The following is an 18,794-nucleotide window of genomic DNA, read 5'->3' as shown; positions in this document are numbered from 1 at the left end:
AAAAAACAGAGCTTCAAAGTGCACGCTCTCGGTTGATGCATTTACAGAGCGCGAATGGCGGGGGGCTGTCAGTTTATACCAATCGGAACCAAAATTGATTTAAATGACTACAAACGCTATGATGGTTGCGTTGGAAAGATGTGTTATTCTTCTCGTCTATGGGTTGCATCTATTCCTATTAAATAAACCCAAAACGCAAAATATCTGCCATTATATAAACACACAGTGGGTTCTTGAATTGCTCTGTGATCTTCTCCTTCAGCTCGCCGACAGACAGTTGCTGCTGCTGCAAGACACAAAGGAAGCCCTGGCAACTAAAATACAGAGTGGACTGAAAAGCGCCAAATCGTTTCACCGCCGACACCGACACGGGGTCTACCGACAACTCGGGGGTCCAAATGCCAGGCTGTAATTCATTTGACATGTCTGTCTGGGTTGTGCATGATAATGTGCACCGCGTACCTGCCAGGGGCCTGTCTGCACAGAGGGGCCATTCATACGCACACAGGCCTTGTTTTGTCGAGCAGAGCCTTTTACAAAGTAAACACACTGATGTGTTACAAAACATATCGCTGCTGGCAAACCACATGGCTTGTCCCTGTGGATTAGCCCCCAAAAAAGCGCAGGGATTATTTGGTGGGGATGAAAAAAATAAAATAAAACAAATCACTTCTTTATTCTTCAGCATTTTGTGATTTTTCTGTTGGGCGGGGGTCCCCATGAAAACACTAGAAATAACTTCCTAGTAATTGATGAGGAAGTGTAGCGAGCTGTCAAGGAACAACCACACCCCGCAAATATGTTTTATAGGGATATTATGTGACACACCAACACAAAGCGATGCGTAATTACGAAGTGAAAGGAAAATGATGCATGCGATCGAAACAAAAAAGTGTCGCGTGCATTCACATTCAGCATTGCTACGTCAGTATTTTGTAGAAGCACCTTCCACTGCAATAATATACATCCTTTGTGGTACGTCTCTACCAGCCTAGCAAATTTGGAGGCTGTCCATTCGTCATTCCGCAGTAGAACTACCTTGTGTTTCCAGGATCTATATGCGAATCAACTTTGACCACTTTACCTTTCCATGCAAAAGAAAAGCCTCCCCTCAGCACTATGCTGCCACCACCATGTTCCACTGTGGGGATGGCGTGTGCACGGAGTCTGATCTCAGTCTCAATTGTCTTTAAATCTTCAAAAAGGCCAAAAAGTGAAATTTTAGTCGTCGTCTGACCAGAGCACCTTCTTACATAAGCTTGTTTTCCCCCTATAATATTTCCAGGATTAAAAGGATTAATGTCTCAGAAGGATCTGGAAAAACTAATCCATGCGATTATATTTAGTAGAATTGATTACTGCAACGGTGTTTTCACCGGCCTGCCTAAAAAGTGGATCAGACAGCTGCAGCTGATCCAGAACGCTGCTGCCCGCGTCCTCACTAAGACTAAGAAAGTAGAGCACATAACCCCAGTTCTAAAGTCCTTACACTGGCTCCCTATATCTCAGAGAATAGACTTTAAAATACTTCTGTTAGTCTATAAATCCTTAAATGGCTTAGCACCTAAATACATTACAGACTTGTTATCAGCGTATCAACCCTTCAGACCACTAAGGTCTTCTGGCTGCAGCCTGCTCTGCAGAACCAGAACCAGAACTAAACAAGGAGAAGCAGCATTTAGTTCCTATGCTCCGCTTATCTGGAACAAACTTCCAAAAAACTGTAAAAGTGCGGAAAGCCTGAGTTCTTTTGAATCAAGATTAAAAACACATCTGTTCAAAATTGCCTTTGACTGTTCTAGTTAAACTGTTTTACTGTTTTTAATGTTCTTCTTTGTTTCTACATTCTATCCCTACTTGCTTTTATTCTATTCTCTATCTACATTTTATTCCCACTTGCTTGTATTTTGCTATATTTTAATCATGTAAAGCACTTTGCATTGTCTTTGTACTGAATTGTGCTATATAAATAAATTTGCCTTGCCTATATGGGTTGATTTAAAATGCAAACGGGGCTACTTGTGGTCATTTCTTGCCGCTTTTTAACTACATTTAAAAGTATTGTTCGTTGCTATGTTTCTTTAAATGTATTTAGTGCACCTGTGAAACACTCTGAATTACGTCATGCATGAATGGGGCAATATGCCAGAAACGTGCCATGTCATTACATTCTTGCACCTGAGCTGTGGGTATCTCCAGCTCCCCCAGAGTTACCATACGCCTCTTGACCATGACCAATCCTCTGATCGTTGCCCAGTTTACCAGTTTAGGTGGCCGGCATGCCTTGGAGGGTTTACACTAGTGCTACTCTCTTCTCATGTTCAGATTATGGAAGGAACAATGTTCTCTGCATAGAGCTCTATGTACTTTTTTTTTTTTTTAAATAACATAATGCTTTAACTGTTTCTCAAACATTCTTCCCGGCCTGCCTGCTGTGTTCCTGTCTTCTTGCTGCTGCTGCTGTGTTCACTTATGTTCTCTAACAAACATCAGCAGGCATTCACACGTTAACATCTTTTTACCTAATTCAGTGCTTTCATAAGTTCGTTGATCGCATTAGTCACCGGTGAACAGTGGAGCCGTCTTTTGACGTTATTTACTGGCGTTTATTTATCACAGCAGCAGACTTTCCATCCCAAACCCTATAAACTAGAGCAGGCTTGACAGTTGGCACTAGTTTTCCACACAGCCTAGCTGCGGGTAGACGGTCGAACCCAACGGCTGACCGTTAACTTCCGTTAAACATGGCGGCGGCCGTCACGTTCAAGCAGGCGTCAACCCGCAGACCGATTTAAGATTTCCCTCACTAAAAAACGAGCCCCTCCTCGGTCGGACCCGTGTTTTATTCAACTATTGTGTTGTTGTTGTTCTGGGGTCAGGCCTGTGATGACAGCTGAGACGTAGCTTTGCTGCTGTTTTTTTTGAGAGGGGAGATGTTTCATAAAAAAAAGAAAACAAACAACAACCTGCACTCACCTTCGGGTCAGACGCAGAAGTTGTCAGCCGGAGAGAGTTGACGACCTAATCTCAGCGGAGTCGCTCAGCTCCTCATGCTTGTCGCTTCACAGCATGTTTCTTGAGTTTTTATTATTTTATATATATATATATTTTGTTTTAGTTGCTCGGATATCTGCTGTAAAAAGTCCACTCCTCGCTGCCTCTCTTGTTGTCCTGTAACCGTAAAGCCGCCAGGCGCAGATTTGTAAATTATTAAAAGAGCGTTTTTCCTCCCTCGCAGGCTTGTGAGATCAGTTACAAGTTAGCTGCTGTTCGTGTAATCAGAGTCCTCCTCCTCCTCCTCTTCGTAAAAAAAAAAAAAAAAAAAAAGTTTCAAACTTGAGGGGGGACTTTCTGGGACGACCCAGCAGATTGATGTTGCACTGAGCCAATGGAGGCGCTACCAGAAGAGTGGACAACCCCAGTCAGGCTAAATAAGAAAAAAAAGGGTCATTTATTAGGAGCAGCACACACCCCCTCCGTGTCCGCCCCCTTCCTTCCCATTAGCGTTTCCAGTAATTATCCTTGTCCAGGTCCCAGTGGTCCCACGGCTCCAGATTTCCCAGAGGAAATGGTGCTGGGGGGGAACAATGAACAGGAACTGTGCGGAGCAGCAGTCTCCCCTATCATCACTGTAAATCTATGGCTCGTTAGATTTTATGGCACACTTTGACACATCGACTTGAGTCAACATTTGCGATTTTCACGCACAATGTGGTGTCTAATGAGAGCATGCTCGTCAACTGATACAGATGAAGGGGGGAAAAAAGGAGCAAGAGTGTTTTAAGGACAGACCCCCCCCCCCCCCACCACCACCATTTCTTTAATCTAATGAGGCTGAGGGAGTTACTAATGTTTGTGATTCTTGTTTCTCCCACCTAATTGTTGCATTCCTTAAAAATCTGCGAAAAATTATATATTTTATTTCAAACATGCAAGCCACTGTTATCCGTCAAAACAGAAGCACTATTCCGTGAACAGCATAAATCATTTTGAACTACAGCAGGTTTTTGTCTGGCCATATGTAAGGTCTACAGCGCCCTCTAGTGGTAGAAGGCATAGACATAATGTCTATGGTAGAATGTACACACACACATAGACACACACACACACACACACACACACACATATATATATATATATATATATATATATATATATATATATATATATATATATATATATATATATATATATATGCTTTATTTTATTTATTTTTTTTCTCGATCCACTGTATATATGTGGACACACTGTATATACCCATGCACCTTTTCCTCCTTTTGGCACCTACTTTTGATTATTGAGCTGATGTGACAAATGAATTTCTCCACTGTGATACCAATAAAGTCTATCTTATCTTGTCTTATCTTATGAAGGTTCTGGGTTTGAGTCCAACCCTGGGCTTTCTGCATGGAGTTTGCATGTTCTCCCTGTGCATGCGTGGGTTTTCTCCGGGTACTCTGGCTTCCTCCCACAGTCCAAAAACATGACTGTCAGGTTAAATGGTCTCTCTAAATTCTACCTTAGGTGTGAGTGTGTGCGTGAATGGTTGTTTGTCCTGTCTGTCTCTGTGTTGCCCTGCGACAGACTGGTGACCTGTCCAGGTTGTCCTCTCGCCCACTGAACACTGGAGATAGGCACCAGCACACCTCGCAACCCCATGAGGGATAAGCAAGTCAGAAAATGGATGGATCGATGGATGGATATATATATATATATAGCACTTTAAATAACTCCTTCTTTTCTTTTGTTAATATATATGGATATACACGGACAGATGTGTGAAAGGCATAAAAATAAACTAATCTGTTATTACAGTTATTTTCTCACACAACATTTGGGAAAAAGGGCCAATTTGAGTCCCTTTTTTTCTTAATAGTTTTTGTAAGCCCGATTGCTAACAGAACAATGCTTTCTACAGCAATTCACAAGGTTGACATACATATATACATACATACATACATATATATATACATATACATATATATATATATATATATATATATATATATATATATATAGAGAGAGAGAGAGAGAGAGAGAGAGAGAGAGAGAGAGAGAGAGAGAGAGAGAGAGAGCAATCTTTGTTCCATTCCTCTTGGCATAACCTCTCTAGATGCCCTAGGGTCCTGGAGTCCTCTGATTATGCTCTTTTCTACGATTTATGATTTAGTTCTAGGAACTCAATGTAAAAACTTAAAGTATCTTCGTTTGTCGCTCTTGGGAGAAATTTGCTTCGGATACCTGCACCGACATACATTGCATTCATCCGCAACTTCACATAGATGAATAAATAATTCCATTTAAAAAATGCATCAATTCATAAAAAAACACATTCAATAAAAAGACTCTTAAGAAATATTATCCCCTGTCTGGATAGAGACAGCCAGTGGGGAAAAATTTTGGCTTTGTTTCTGAATAATCGCTTTTCCGTAGTTAAGCCATATGTTTTTAATCAATATCTTGTTGAAAGACCAAGTGATGCCCTACCTTCAGTTTTCTGGCAGAGTCTCCCAGACTCTTATTTAAAATGTCCTGGTATGTCAAAGATTACACAATGTCATGTGGGCTTTCAAGGCTTTTGGTAGAGGAACACACACGCCCACTGCAACACAGATCCTCTGCCATACTTCCACATCTTCATCTTTTGTTTTTAACACAAAAAATGTTTGTTGCAGCAAAGCTCATCGGAACAAAGTACATTGTTCCAGTTAAAGTCCCCGAAGAGTTCAGCAAAGTCCACATCTTTACATTTGTGATTGTGGGACATGCCATTCCAAAATGCTGATATGCAGCATTATTTTATCTATTCAACAGCTTTGGAGCCACAGACATGAAAGACCCTGCTTCCTTTTAATTGTTAACCTCTTAAGAGGAACAACCAACAGATTCGGAGATTGTATTTGAAAGTTAAAAGAAAAAATGTGTTTGGTTGAAAGCAGTCCGGTCATTTAGACTACTGTAGGTAAGCATGACTACTGTACACTAATTTTAAATATACAGGAAGGCTACTGTGAAGAGTATAAAATGCTATATCAGCTTGTTCAGTGGATTTAGCCATTTATTTTTTTCTTTTACACTTTTTTTCTTTAATACATTAACACAGCCTAACTATACTTTAGGTCCAAACACTGGTCAAATTCCAGATGTAGAAAAGTTTTTTTCTAACAAAATTCTTGCACTCCTTGTGCGTTTCCGTCGTTGAAAATACATTTCCCAGAATGCTCGGCGAGACGCGGACGTGTCAGGAAGTCTCAGTAACCAACATGGCGGCTCAGCAGGGTGATGTTGACGAGCTATTCGATGTGAAAAATGCATATTATATCGGCAGCTATCAACAATGTATCAACGAGGCTCAGAAAGTAAAGGTACGTGGTTCATTCCGACATATTTGGAAACGTTTTTAATCGGGGTTTTATCCTATGCTGCTCTCTGTTTTGGCTAACAGGAGCTATGCTAGCAAGCGAGCTAATCTAGAGAATGATAATTTTTTATCCGTTTGTCCGAATGATTTTAAAATCCGACTCATGTTTTTTTGTTGTTGTTGTTTGAAGCCGTCGTCGCCCGACAAGGAGACTGAAAGGGACATGTTTTTGTACAGAGCGTACATCGCTCAGGTAAGGAGGAGTGATATTCATATGCAGCCTGATGCTTTTAGCCTGTCATCTGTGTGTTTTGGGTTCATTCTTGCGACTATAAGCCATTTCCACGCCTTTGCAGAGGAAGTATGGCGTTGTTCTGGACGACATCAAGGCCAACTCTCCACCCGAGCTCCAAGCTGTAAGGATGTTTGCAGAGTTTCTGTCCAATGAAAGCAAAAGGTACAACTCTCTATTTAACGTTGACATAAAGTGGAGTCAGTGTTTTTTACTGTCGCTCTGAGGGGAAACTTGTTAATCTCTGAATCTGTGGTTATGAACGCTGTAGGATTGTTGGGATGAATCCAGAAACGTTATGAACCCAAGCAGCGCAGTGTTAAGCAGATGACATATTACAGTCGCCTGCACCTTTTTATAAAGCATTTCTAGCTTTCTCTAGCCCTAAAATCCTTCAATGGAATCAGAAACGCCTAGATATTGTCCAGCAGTTATATGTTGCGTCGGATCATCAGGTGTACGCCTTAATATAATTTCAAATGCAATATGGATGCTTACTATGCTATTTAAAATATATTGCTGTATCAAACACAGTCGTGCTTTAGTTGTGCATTACAACCAGTTGGGATGTTAATGTGTTGCAGTGATCTGTGTTGGTTTCAGTTAATTCACGTTTTCCTTACTCTACTTTTTCTTTGTCACTATTTCAACGTCCCCTCCGGGCTTCTCTGTTATATAAATCTGTATAAATTGTCCTTCCAGCAGCTCACAGGATGTTATTAGCACGGCATATCAACTATCAGCCTGACAAATGTTGCCTCCAGACAGCCCTGCTAATGTGACACTCCACACATTGACTTCGCATTGATTATTTCAGTTCCATATATTGTCCAGTTTGAATAAGAAGTAACAGAATAAACCCAGTTATTTTTTATAATCTCCATACAGATTGGACAGCTCTCTATTTTTGTTTTATAGACGAGTTTAACAAGTATTCTTTTGTCTGTCATAAGACAACACACATTTTGGTCTGTGTTTTCTATACACCAGACGTTTACAGTGTGCCGGGTAGTCTTTTGGCTTTTTTTCAAAGCCACCCACAAACCTCTAAAGAGCATTCCTTACTTCATCCCATGTCAACATACATTTTTCTATCTCCTATTTTGATCGATAAAAGCTTTGCCTCCGCTGCGCTCCTTCACCATGATTGGTTTAACAGAAACATTCAGATTTTTTGACTCCAGCGAAAGTCACCGCACAGATTGCACCTGAGGCTGCTTCACCGCTCCTAACCGTGCCTTTTGCACGGTCAGGAGCAAAAGGCATTACAATAAAATGTAAATTCACTGCTCACACCCCCTCAACCGTGTTCGGTGTGAACACACCATTAGAGAAGCAATTTGTTGCCGTTAATGTACAATAAGTACATTAAGTGAAAATCTTATGGCCCTTAATGAGCTCTCTTCTATAAGCAATGGAACAAAACCAATTACGCATTACCTGATGTTTTTGCAACATTTGCTATTAAAGTTGCTTTTTCAAATGCAATTTAAGCCTCAGAAGCTGTATTTATTGTTAGCTTTAGATTAATAATCAGCTTGATGCAAAAAAAAAAAAAAAAAAAGTAAGAGTTTCCTCCCAGTGTTCACGTCTTTGCTTTTGTTTAGGGACGCCATTGTTGCCGATTTGGACAAGAAGATGGCGAAGAGCGTGGATGCCGCCAACACCACATTCCTCATCATGGCCGCGTCCATCTACTACCACGAGATGAACACGGATGCTGCTCTCAGAACTCTGCACCAAGGCGAAAGTCTGGAGTGGTGCGGACAAATTAAAAGAAACACTTTGCTTGTTGTCCAGTTACATTTCTAAATAACAGCTGGTTTCCACAGAAAATATCAAGCAGTATTTTGGCTTCACTTTTTATGCACAAAGGCTATTGAGTTACTTTAAATTAGGGTAATCAAGTGTTACTGCAGGATTGGATGAAAAATAAATACATTTCAGGCACCTAAAAGGCCACTCTATGGATTTGTGTAATGAGATTTGATGAAAATGTTGTTTGTTTGGAATTCATGTTATTATGATGAATATGAAATATGGGGAAATCGACTTTAGCATCAATAAGTATTGTTTTGTGCAATGAAATGTGCTGACAATGTTTTATTTGACGAAACACATCAAACTGAACCTAATTCAGAATTATTTTTTTCCACCCAGCATGGCCATGACCATTCAGGTGCTCCTCAGTCTGGATCGTGTTGACCTGGCGAGGTTTGTGGTTGTAGTTCGGCATCCATAAAACTCAAAGAATAATCTTGTATTTAAATTGTGAATCTCAAAAGTTTACAGAAGCTATTGCTTTGGATTACTCTCTAATCTCGGCGAAATTCCTCGACAGGAAAGAACTAAAGAAGATGCAGGAGCAGGATGAGGATGCCACACTAACCCAGCTCGCCACAGCCTGGGTTAACATCGCTGTGGTGAGGGGGAGAAAGCACCAATTGATTTTTTTTTATAACCTCACCAGCATATGCATAATTCATCTGCAAACATCTGGCATATCATGGACTGTTGCTGCGTTTTGCAACTTAATGAATTCCTCTCTGGCCAGCTTTAATGTATCTTGTTGTTTCAGGGTGGAGAGAAGCTGCAGGATGCTTACTACATTTTCCAGGAGATGTCTGACAAGTACTCGTCTACGCTGCTGCTGCTGAACGGTCAGGTGGCCTGCTACATGGCTCAGAACAAGTGGGAGGAGGCTGAAGGAGTGCTGCAGGAGGCTCTCGATAAGGTTAGATGACCGTTTCCTCTTCCAGTGGGACTGATTACATACTGGACACTGTTGTGTGAACATGAACCGTTAGGGAACGCAAGCTGAAACAGGATGTTTTTGCTACAATCCTCGATATTGAAATATTCTTAGAAATTGAACGCAAAATGATTGTTTTTAATAATGCATCAGATTTAATTTTTATTTGTTTAACATGTTTGAGAGTTTGCCTAAAAGGTTTCTGAAATATGGACCATAGTAGTCACATTTCTACTATAATTATTGCTTACTCCTTAGTTTTTCATTTTTTTATTTTATTTAACACAGAAAAGTTGCTACTCATTAAACCAATAGCTTATCAGAATTAAAAAAAATGCAGTTTTAAGATGATTACGATCATTTAAGGGATAAAAAGCTATCCTAACCAAGCTGGCCCTATGTGAAAAAAGTAATTCCCCCCCCCCTAAAATCAATAACTGCTCGTAGCAGCGATTGCTATCAACTCCTTTGCATCACTGCTTTGTGGCCTGCTTTGCAGGAGCGTTTTATTTGGCCACATTACAAGCAGGAGCAGCCCGTTTCAGGTGCAACAGCCTCTGAGTACGATTTAAGTGCTAACTTTACTAGGTGACTCCAAAACCTTTATTTGGGCTTTTCCTTTTTTTCAGTAGTAAACTTTCTGGCTATGCTCGTTTTACAGCAGCTGTAGCAGAAAACCTGCCGTCATCAATTCACAGAAGTCTGAGAGCTTGCATTATGTTTTTTACAAAACATGCCAATAACTTTGAATATGTTTTTTTTCTATTATGGTGAAGAAAAAAACCAACAGGACAAAATAACAGAAAAAAATCACAGTTTCTCAAGGCTGAACTGTTCCAGCTCCAGGTTGGATGGTTTTAGCACGTGATCAACAATATTCAAGTCTAACCACAGATTGTCAAATGGATTGAGGTCTGGACTTTGACTAGGCCATTCCAACATCTTTAAATGTTTCTCCTCAACCCACTCCAGTGTTGCTTTAGCAGTAGCATTGTCTTGTTAGATTTTGAACTTCCAGGTGTTCTTGGGGTGATGTGATGGGTTTGCACCAGATGTAGAGTTTTCCTTGGTGACCAAAAAGTTACATTTTGATCTCATCTGACCAGCTCTTGGTGTTCATGGTGTGATGCGTCTTGCTCAGTGGTGACGCAGACTCTGGATTAGGGCTGGACAATATGGCCAAAACTACAATCACGATATATTTCTTAATTTGGGTCGATATGGTATCATTACGATATCAATATAAACATTATAAAAGCCTAAAAAAACTCCCAAAATGCCTACAGCAGATGCCTGTACAAACATCTGAAAATTATTTAGCCAAATCTGTGAAATTCCTCCAATATAACGTTTTAGAAATTAAAAACTATACGAATAAATTAATAATCACCGCTGATTCGTATTCAGCCTTCAAATACATTTGAAATCACTAACAAATTAACAAAACTCTCACCTTTGTCAATATTAACAACTTTAACTTAAAACTACAACTTAGGTTTCTTCTTATAAATTCTTATATTTGAATATTTGAAGCAATAAGCAGTAAAGAGTGAGCAACAACAAACAAATGTTGCTAGGGCAGGGACTTGGGTTGCCAACTGTCCCGTCTTACTCTGGATGTCCCGTCTTACTCTGGATGTCCCGTCTTACCCAGGATGTCCCGTCTTACTCTAGATGTCTTGTCTTACTTGGGATGTCTTAAGTTTAGTTTAGGATGTGCTTTGTGCGGACAGGTACACACAAAGCTCTACTTTTATGACCGTGTACACTGTCTGTAAACTGCTCAGTAACAAAAAGTATTCACATCAAACTGTTTCTATGTGACGCCAAGCCGATGCTCTGAACTGCTCTAAGCAGGCAGTAGCAAAGACACGTGGTGTCACAGCCCCCCCCTCTCTGTGATGTACTGACAGATGTGCGGTGAGTTATTGAGTTAAGAGTGTTGTGATGTATACTGATATTGAATTATTGTCCAGCCCTACTCTGGAACCTTTCAGCAAAGGTGTGTTCATACTGACACTTGGGCCTAGTCCAAGTGTAGCAGGATGTCTGGGAAATTTCTTTTTATACAGTTATGCTTTTCATCGACATAAATAGTTATACATCCCTTAAAACGAATGATCCTAAAAACTCAGGCCAAAGTGGATATTTATAAACGTTCCAGTTTTGAGCCCGTGTGTGTACATGAAAAGCCGGAGATTGAAGTCTGATGCATCACGGCGCTGACGTCACATATGTGCAGCCATCGTTACAGACTCGGCCATAGTGCAGTGAAAAATGAATGAGATGTTAAAGAGGTGCTGATTTCCATGTTGCTGTTGTAATTGACTGCTAACAAAAAATGTTTAATCAGTGTTAAACTGGGGAAATTCACTAACCTGCATTTCTGGTAGTTTATTTTTAACTGACCTTGCCTCCCCATGCAAAGCCTTTCCTGTTTTCATCTCAAAATCTAGACTTCAAAGTAAAAGCGTAAACGGAACGTGATAAACATTACATTTGGTTCAGAGGCCTTTTATTTGTCTGTTTCTACAAGCCCAGCTGCGCCAATATGTTGAGGTGCAAAGGAGAGAAAAGCGCTTGGAGGTCATCTGTTTTACCCAGGCACATTGCTGTTTAACATCACTTTTATTTTGAAGGGTTCTGGCTGGCTGACCTAGGTTTTAGCTTTGCAGTACACTGCCCCTGATTGGTCTGGCATGTGGTTTGTGTGGATGAAACCCTTTCAAATACGATCCTTTGTGTACGATATTATTTTTAAAAACGATGTGGGGGAGAAATTTGGGTTTTTTAAATACCCTGCTACGTATGTAAAAGGCCTTAGATTGCACCCAGGTGGACCTCATTTCACTAAATATCTGACTTTTGAATGTAATTTGTTGTCCTAGAACCTTTTGGGGCTTCATGGCACATGCTGGTTCAGTTTCTTATTATTTTTTATTTATTAATTTTTTTACTTCTCCAACTTAGACTATTTTGTGCAGATCCGTCACGTAAGATAAGATTTAAAAACATTTAAATGACAGGTTGGAATCTAACAAAAGAGGCAGAAAGCCAAGCGAGCTTTGAATACTTTAGCAATTGATTGTCTGTATATATATATATATAAGTAAAGATGAAGGACTCTTATCAGTTACTGTTTGCTTTAGTGTTTTACCATGATGGTAAAAATACGTGAAACAGATATAAAAGCTTCTGGTAACGACATAGTCAGTGCTTATAAATGTAAATTAAAAAACATCTGTCAATTCACCAGCAGGTGGCAGCACATGCATGTGTTTCTCAAGAGTCTAATCCATCTGCAAATTGGGTTGCTCTGTAGGCACAATAATGAGCCGTATTCCTTATAAACATTTTGAATTTTTCTTTTTTTTATTATTATTATTTGTAAAAGTCGTACATATCAACAAAATATTTTCCTTATTTTGAGTAGATGCAGTTGCCCATTTGCGTCTTTTAAAGGTTTCATAAAGAAGATGACCCGATCCAGCCTCAGAGAGCCTCGTTGCACACTTGGTGGCAGTGATGCAAGGTTAAATTTTTACAAAGTGACAGTTATTCATTGATGTTATCGCTCACCTTGCAGGTGCAATATGGCTTTCAGCTGTCGTGCTTTGCATAGCTGAAATCCGACAAGATTTTATACTTAACTGAACTGTGTTTAATGCATCACGTATAGTAGGAGCAAGGGGTTTATTTTAGCGTTTGCAAAATGTATTTTACTTCTCTTGGCTGGGATTGCTTTTGAAACGTGTCTCACTTTATTATTTTTATCCCTATCAGGACAGCAGCCACCCTGAGACGCTGATCAACCTCATAGTGCTGACGCAGCACCTGGGCAAACCTCCCGAGGTGAGAGCAAAGTTCTCAGAGGCCACTGCTATGACAGCCAGTAGTCGAGCAGCTATCCTCTGTGTAAACCTATAAAGAGCAATCCGTGACCCTTCATGTCTGAACGCAACGTGCACATTCAAGCAGTTTTCAGTGCTTGCCTTGCCTAAATCAGTACATTGCTCACCTGCACACATCTTCTGCCTATCTCTCGGCCATATCTGCTGTGGAGTAGCGTGAGAGTCAGAGTTCACAAGATAAAGGGGGAGTAATCTGATTTACATTTGCTGGATGTGCTTGCAATGTGCTAGAATGCTGACCATTAACACGAAGACATCATTAACGAGTCTCCAGTCGCGATAACCACTGATAATCGCCTCTCTGTCAAGGTTAACTTGGAAAATTAGACTATACACTGCAAAAACGGATCTAAAAATAAGAAAAAATGTCTTCAAATTTGTGTTTTTGTCCTAGATTTGAGCAGGTAAATAAGATGATCTGCCAATGGAATGAGTATTTTCACCCCTAAAATAAGATATTTAGATATACTGCACTTGAAATAAGATGATGGAGATGAATTGTTCTTATTTCAAGTGTAAAAATCTTATTCCATTGGCAGATCATCTTATTTACCTGCTCAAATCTAGGACAGATACATTTATTTCAAGACAATATTACTTATTTTTAGTTCTGTTTTTGCAGTGTATCACCACAAATTACCAGAAAAGCAGAACGGTTATCGGAGAATAATCTTCAAAAATATATATATTTTTTTAATTTGGTACTTACTGATCATTGAAGTTTTGATGTTAAAATTGTTGCTTCTGTCCCTGGGATCCTAAATTATTCTCACTTCCACTGCTTGCACTAGTTTTAAGACATAGTTTCTCCTAGAGATTAAATATTTATGCCTTATGACTAATTTAGCAACAAGCAACTACTATGCTGCATATTATTTAAGTGTTGCTTTACAGTTATCATATTTGATTGACGGGGAATGGTTGCAGGCAGAAATAGTCACATTGCTTGTCTCAGGCTTAAGAGTCCATTGCTACAAAATGTGGTTCAGAGCACAGTATCGATGTCGCCGCTGCAACAGAGCCTCGTCTACCTCAGACTTGTAGAAGAGCACGCATGCAAATGTCTTCCGCCTGAAGCAATCATTTGTTTTAAGGCGCCTCCTTGTCAATAATCCTTTGTGTATTTAGTTTGTTAGCCCTTACTAGAGGAGACTTTCTGACCGTCACCATCTCTGTGTGTTTTTCTCAGGTCACCAACCGGTATCTGTCCCAGCTGAAAGATGCCCACAGAGCCCATCCATTCCTGAAAGACTATTTTGCCAAGGTAACGTGTTTGTATGTGTCTGTGTTACACATTTGGACAAAGATACTTGCCGAATCTCTGCTTTCTCAGCATTCCTATTTTGTAAAAGTTACAGAACTGTCTGTAGTGATAAGATGGCACCCTTGGATTAAAGCCGAAGAGGGCGTTAAACCTTCGCCCTTTGTCGGCGCTCTGTGTTGCAATCACGCCAGAGTACAAACGTACCTATACATGCATAAACCGGGTTACCAACCTGTCTGATCTGTGCATGTTGGTTTGCTGAACTAGATTTGTGTTTTTTTTGGTGTGTAACTGGTTTCCATGCTGTTGCTCTTTTTGTTTGCAGGAGAATGAGTTTGACAGATTGACCATGCAGTATGCCCCCACCGCTACAGCATAGAGACACTCTCACTGCGGACTGTGGGAAATACCATGAAGATAATCCTGTTTCTCTGTAATGTTCTTTTTCTTCAAAACATTGGCTGTATTTAAACCACACTAGAAATTCTTATGTATCTGCATTGATCCTCATGCTCTACATTTACATGTCTGTGCTATACAAGCATTCCTTTGAACTGTTAATAAATGAGCAAAAAGGTTGTGAGTGTTTTTTCAATAGAAATCTCCTTGAATAAATCACCTTATTAAATATTTAGTCTGTGATGTGTTCAGTTTTCACGTACAGGTACAGCTTCATAAATCAGAATATAGTAAAGATACTTTATCTTTCAAAATTCAAAAGGTGAAACTGAGATGCTCTCATTGATTGACTTGCAGCACATAAAAATCCAGTTTCTTAGAAAATGAGATGACACAAGGCCAGTTTTAAAAACGGATTAATGCCAAATGCCAGCTACTAGTAAAGTTTATCCTTGTATACTACTGTAAATGGATTTAATACTTGGGTGTGTACTTGCATGAATTACTGTCAAGGTTGCTTTAATAACGGCCTTCAGCTTATCTGCATTGTTGGATCTGGAGTGTCTCACCTTACAAAGTCACCTGAGTTTGTTGGCCAATCAAGCACTGATGCAATGTTCATTAAACCAGGTATTGGTACTGTTGGCGCTGGACAGGTGCCAAGTCCCGCTGAATAATTAGAGCAGCATCTCCATAAAGTTTGCCAGCAGAAAGCATTTTAGAAGCGCTCTAAACCTTCCAGCTATCCAGCTGCACCGATGGTGGACTTAATGAAAGTCACTGGACCAACACCAGGAGATGACCCGATTCCTGAAATATCATCACTGACCCATTCGTAAACCTTGGCTTCTAGCAGGTTGACTCTCCACTCCTTCCAGATTCTCAAAGCAAATGGGAGCGTTTTCAAACGAAATTCAGAATAAAAGGAACTGTCTGTTTTTCAGATGAAGGCAAATCGATGTGAAGCAATGTCTGGTTCTGCAATATCTGTATGAAACTTCTGACATCTCTTGTTTAGGAGTGGCTAAAGCTACATCCCTTGTCCTGCATACCTCGGTGTCTAATGCCTCTTGTAGCACCGACTAAGCTGCATGCAGTCCACCAAGCTCTTAAATGCGCTTTGCTCCACGGTCATCTTAAAGCTGCAGTTATCTCTGTTCCTTGTGCACTTTTTTCCTTCCACTTAACTTTCTGTTAATATGCTACAGGGCAGAGGTTCCCAAACTTTTTAGCCTGCAACCCCCAAAATAACAATCCCACAGACTGGTGACCCCCTTTTGGTGGGTGGGATTATTTTTCTTTCTTTTTTTTTGGTTGGGGGGATTATAAGAATACAGTCATAACATTTGGAAAATATGTAGTTATGTAAAATTCTGAATGAACTATTTTTATAAGAACTCTTGCAGCCATCCTCCTGTGGTAAAATGAGAAATGTTGAGCACCTTGTACAGTTATACTTTGGGGCTGGTTTCACAAATAAAGAAATACAAAATCTTTTGCACATCAGCATCAAATCATGTCGCGATACAGGAGTCAGCACTGACCGCTTCTTTGATAATTACCTTATTGTGGCTCTACCTTGGTGCCAATGACCGAGCTGAAATTAAAAACGTAAATTTCAATGATTTGTCTAGTTAACCCACATATTATGGATTTCACTATTTTTAATTAATTTGGTGCCAACTTTTTGATCGCGTTAGCAATTTGCTGAGACGTAGGCTGCACTGTCTCTTTAAGGCATCCTTTTCTGCTTCTCGGTGGATAAAGCAGACGTTCATAAAGAAGATAGCGGGCGTGTAATACGTCACGCCCTCGCTTGATTTTCTTTCCTTTTTTTTTCTTTTAGTGTGTGTGTGTGTGTGTGTGTGTCATAAACGCAGCTGTGCCATAAATGCAGGCTGTCCTTTGAACGCACCAGTTGATCTCCTCCGGGAGCTGAGCGCGCCTCGTCGAAACGCAGCGTCGGACACGTTGACCACCGGCGCACAAGGAGAGGAAACGGCGCATGCCATTTTCTTTTTTTCTATTTTTTTGTTACCGGGATATGTTGGTTTGATCTCTATTCTCGCCGGAATAACCAGTCTGCGTGCCTCCAAGCGGCCGCTCTCTCCCCCCCCGTGAAGCGGCGCAGGAGCGTTATGTAAGGCGGATAACGGTCCGGAGATGAGAGCGCGTCTCTGACAGCGGAGCGGCAACAATAGTCCGGACCGGGCTGCGTCGTTCCCGTGTGCGCGCTCCGTTTCAAAGGCTCGTTCGTTCAAGCCTTCTGACGCCGAGGAGCCGCTCCTGCCGCCGCCGCCGATGCTGCTCCATCCACTGCGCCGTCCGCTTGATTTACTGTGAGCTAGGCGGCTAACCTGCCGCAGACGAGCCGTGTGCGCAGCAGGATGAACCTCCAGGCTGCAGATGGGTCAGATTAACTCCAAGAAACCCTTCCTGTAATTTGGCGTGCTTATAATTTCCATTTAAATTTTAATGACCGCCTGTGGTCCGATCTGGCCCAGGAGGGATTTTTTTCTCTCTCTCTTTCTCTCTTTCTTCCCCATGATAGGGGTCTAAGCGCAAACAGTATATGGGCCCATGTCTCAATTTGGAAAGCAAAGAATTAGGCGCCTGAAGAGGGGATAAGCTCGTTAGATAAGCCTGCTCTGGGTGCTTTATTGAGCCAACACGCCTGGTGAGCGGTCAGTCTGGACTCCCCCCTCTGTCCCTCTGCTGGAGGCACCTCACCCGGCCTTCACCTTCTTTGCTGTCACAGCGACGCGCCACGATGGGCAGCGATGCCGGGGGCGCCGGGCCGGCGGAAGTGGAGCCCATGCCGGGTTACTGGGAGCTCATCACCAGAGGCGCCGGCGTCATGCTGGACGAATGGAGACGGTGTAGCGACTGCGGCGCGGAGCTCTCCAAACGGACTCTCCTGGAGACCGCATACATCACCTGGACCGAAATCGCCCTGTTTTTCTTTTGCGCCTTTTTGTGGACCATGATCAGGAAGGGACTGACAGAAAGTCTGTTTAAGGTAAGTGACCCCCCCCCCTCCCTCTCCCTCTCCCTCACCCTTCCCCACCCCCACACACACGCACTCTGCAACGCTCCATCCTCTAAGACGCGTGGCGTCAAAAGCCTCCAGCATGCCAAGAAAAACACGAGCGAGGGGGAAGCATTGCTTGTAGAACACAGGTGGGACACATGTTCACACACACACACACACGGCCCGAAACGCGGAGCTTGCTCTCTCCCCAGACAGCTTAACCACAGCATCAGAAAATATTAACCATACGCACACATACGCACGCACAGGCTCTCAAAAAAAAAAAAAGCACAGCTGCTGCATTCACAGTCTGCTGTTACTCCCTCGTTTGGGTACTGTGAGTCATTCAAGATGGTTGGATCAAGCCGGGCATGGAAGTGTGTGTGCCCACGTGGAGCCACTGCGCACATGCTCTGAACACGCATGTGTGAAAAGAGAGCACCGCAGTTGTTTTACAGCAGGGGCACCAACTGGAGGAAATGTTCACCCTCTGCGTTGAGCAATTACATTAAGGCGTTTATGTGCAACTTTAGCGGAGACAGACAGGAAAGGTGTTTCTTTCCGGCATTCTCCCGTGACACAGCGCAGGTTTTTCAGTGAGAAAATACTGCGAAATTGTGACGTGCTGAAATGAAAACAATTTCAACAACCGTTCTTTTAGAAGATTATCTGAAAAGTGTGGCGTGCCTTTTTTTATTTAGTTCCCTGACGTTGACACGGAAACCACATTTTGCTGCAGTTGCACGCTGCCAGACCGACATTTTCCCAAAATAGCTTTAGCTCT

At 41.5% G+C, this 18,794-nt stretch overlaps 3 protein-coding genes across 4 annotated transcripts in view; 2 read left to right on the top strand and 1 right to left on the bottom strand.

Moving 5' to 3' along the window:
- The window catches only part of tnfaip8l1 (tumor necrosis factor, alpha-induced protein 8-like 1), a 33,024-nt gene extending 29,705 nt beyond the window's left edge, over positions 1 to 3,319 (bottom strand). The window contains exon 1 of one of the 2 annotated variants that reach the window (XM_021324250.2): positions 2,977 to 3,319. The gene's annotated coding sequence lies outside the window, so the exon portion shown is untranslated. The remainder of the gene's footprint in view (positions 1 to 2,976) is intronic. The other variant, XM_036141199.1, reaches the window with a different exon arrangement.
- Positions 3,320 to 6,220: 2,901 nt separating this feature from the next.
- cope (COPI coat complex subunit epsilon) lies at positions 6,221 to 15,210 on the top strand. The gene is made up of 10 exons (XM_012877921.3): positions 6,221 to 6,365; positions 6,552 to 6,614; positions 6,718 to 6,818; positions 8,261 to 8,413; positions 8,814 to 8,867; positions 8,995 to 9,076; positions 9,232 to 9,387; positions 13,189 to 13,257; positions 14,506 to 14,580; positions 14,906 to 15,210. The coding sequence occupies exons 1-10, from the start codon at positions 6,264 to 6,266 to the stop codon at positions 14,957 to 14,959; spliced, it is 909 nt and encodes a 302-aa protein (XP_012733375.2). The 5' UTR covers positions 6,221 to 6,263; the 3' UTR covers positions 14,960 to 15,210.
- Positions 15,211 to 16,766: 1,556 nt separating this feature from the next.
- cers1 (ceramide synthase 1) overlaps positions 16,767 to 18,794 on the top strand; it is a 40,422-nt gene continuing 38,394 nt past the window's right edge. The window contains exon 1 of the mRNA XM_012877926.3: positions 16,767 to 17,998. Within this exon, the coding sequence (XP_012733380.2) occupies positions 17,750 to 17,998 (249 nt within the window). The 5' untranslated portion in view covers positions 16,767 to 17,749. The remainder of the gene's footprint in view (positions 17,999 to 18,794) is intronic.

This window comes from Fundulus heteroclitus, chromosome 9, assembly GCF_011125445.2.
Source record: "Fundulus heteroclitus isolate FHET01 chromosome 9, MU-UCD_Fhet_4.1, whole genome shotgun sequence".
Taxonomy (NCBI): domain Eukaryota; kingdom Metazoa; phylum Chordata; class Actinopteri; order Cyprinodontiformes; family Fundulidae; genus Fundulus; species Fundulus heteroclitus.
This window is presented reverse-complemented; position numbering and strand designations above follow the sequence as displayed.

Excerpts from the sequence above, each read along its gene's own strand:
- cope (XM_012877921.3), top strand. The coding sequence starts at position 6,264 with ATGGCGGCTCAGCAGGGTGATGTTGACGAGCTATTCGATGTGAAAAAT. Across the intron at positions 8,868-8,994 it reads GATCGTGTTGACCTGGCGAG|GAAAGAACTAAAGAAGATGC; the intron begins GTTTGTGGTTGT and ends ATTCCTCGACAG. Across the intron at positions 9,077-9,231 it reads CCTGGGTTAACATCGCTGTG|GGTGGAGAGAAGCTGCAGGA; the intron begins GTGAGGGGGAGA and ends TTGTTGTTTCAG.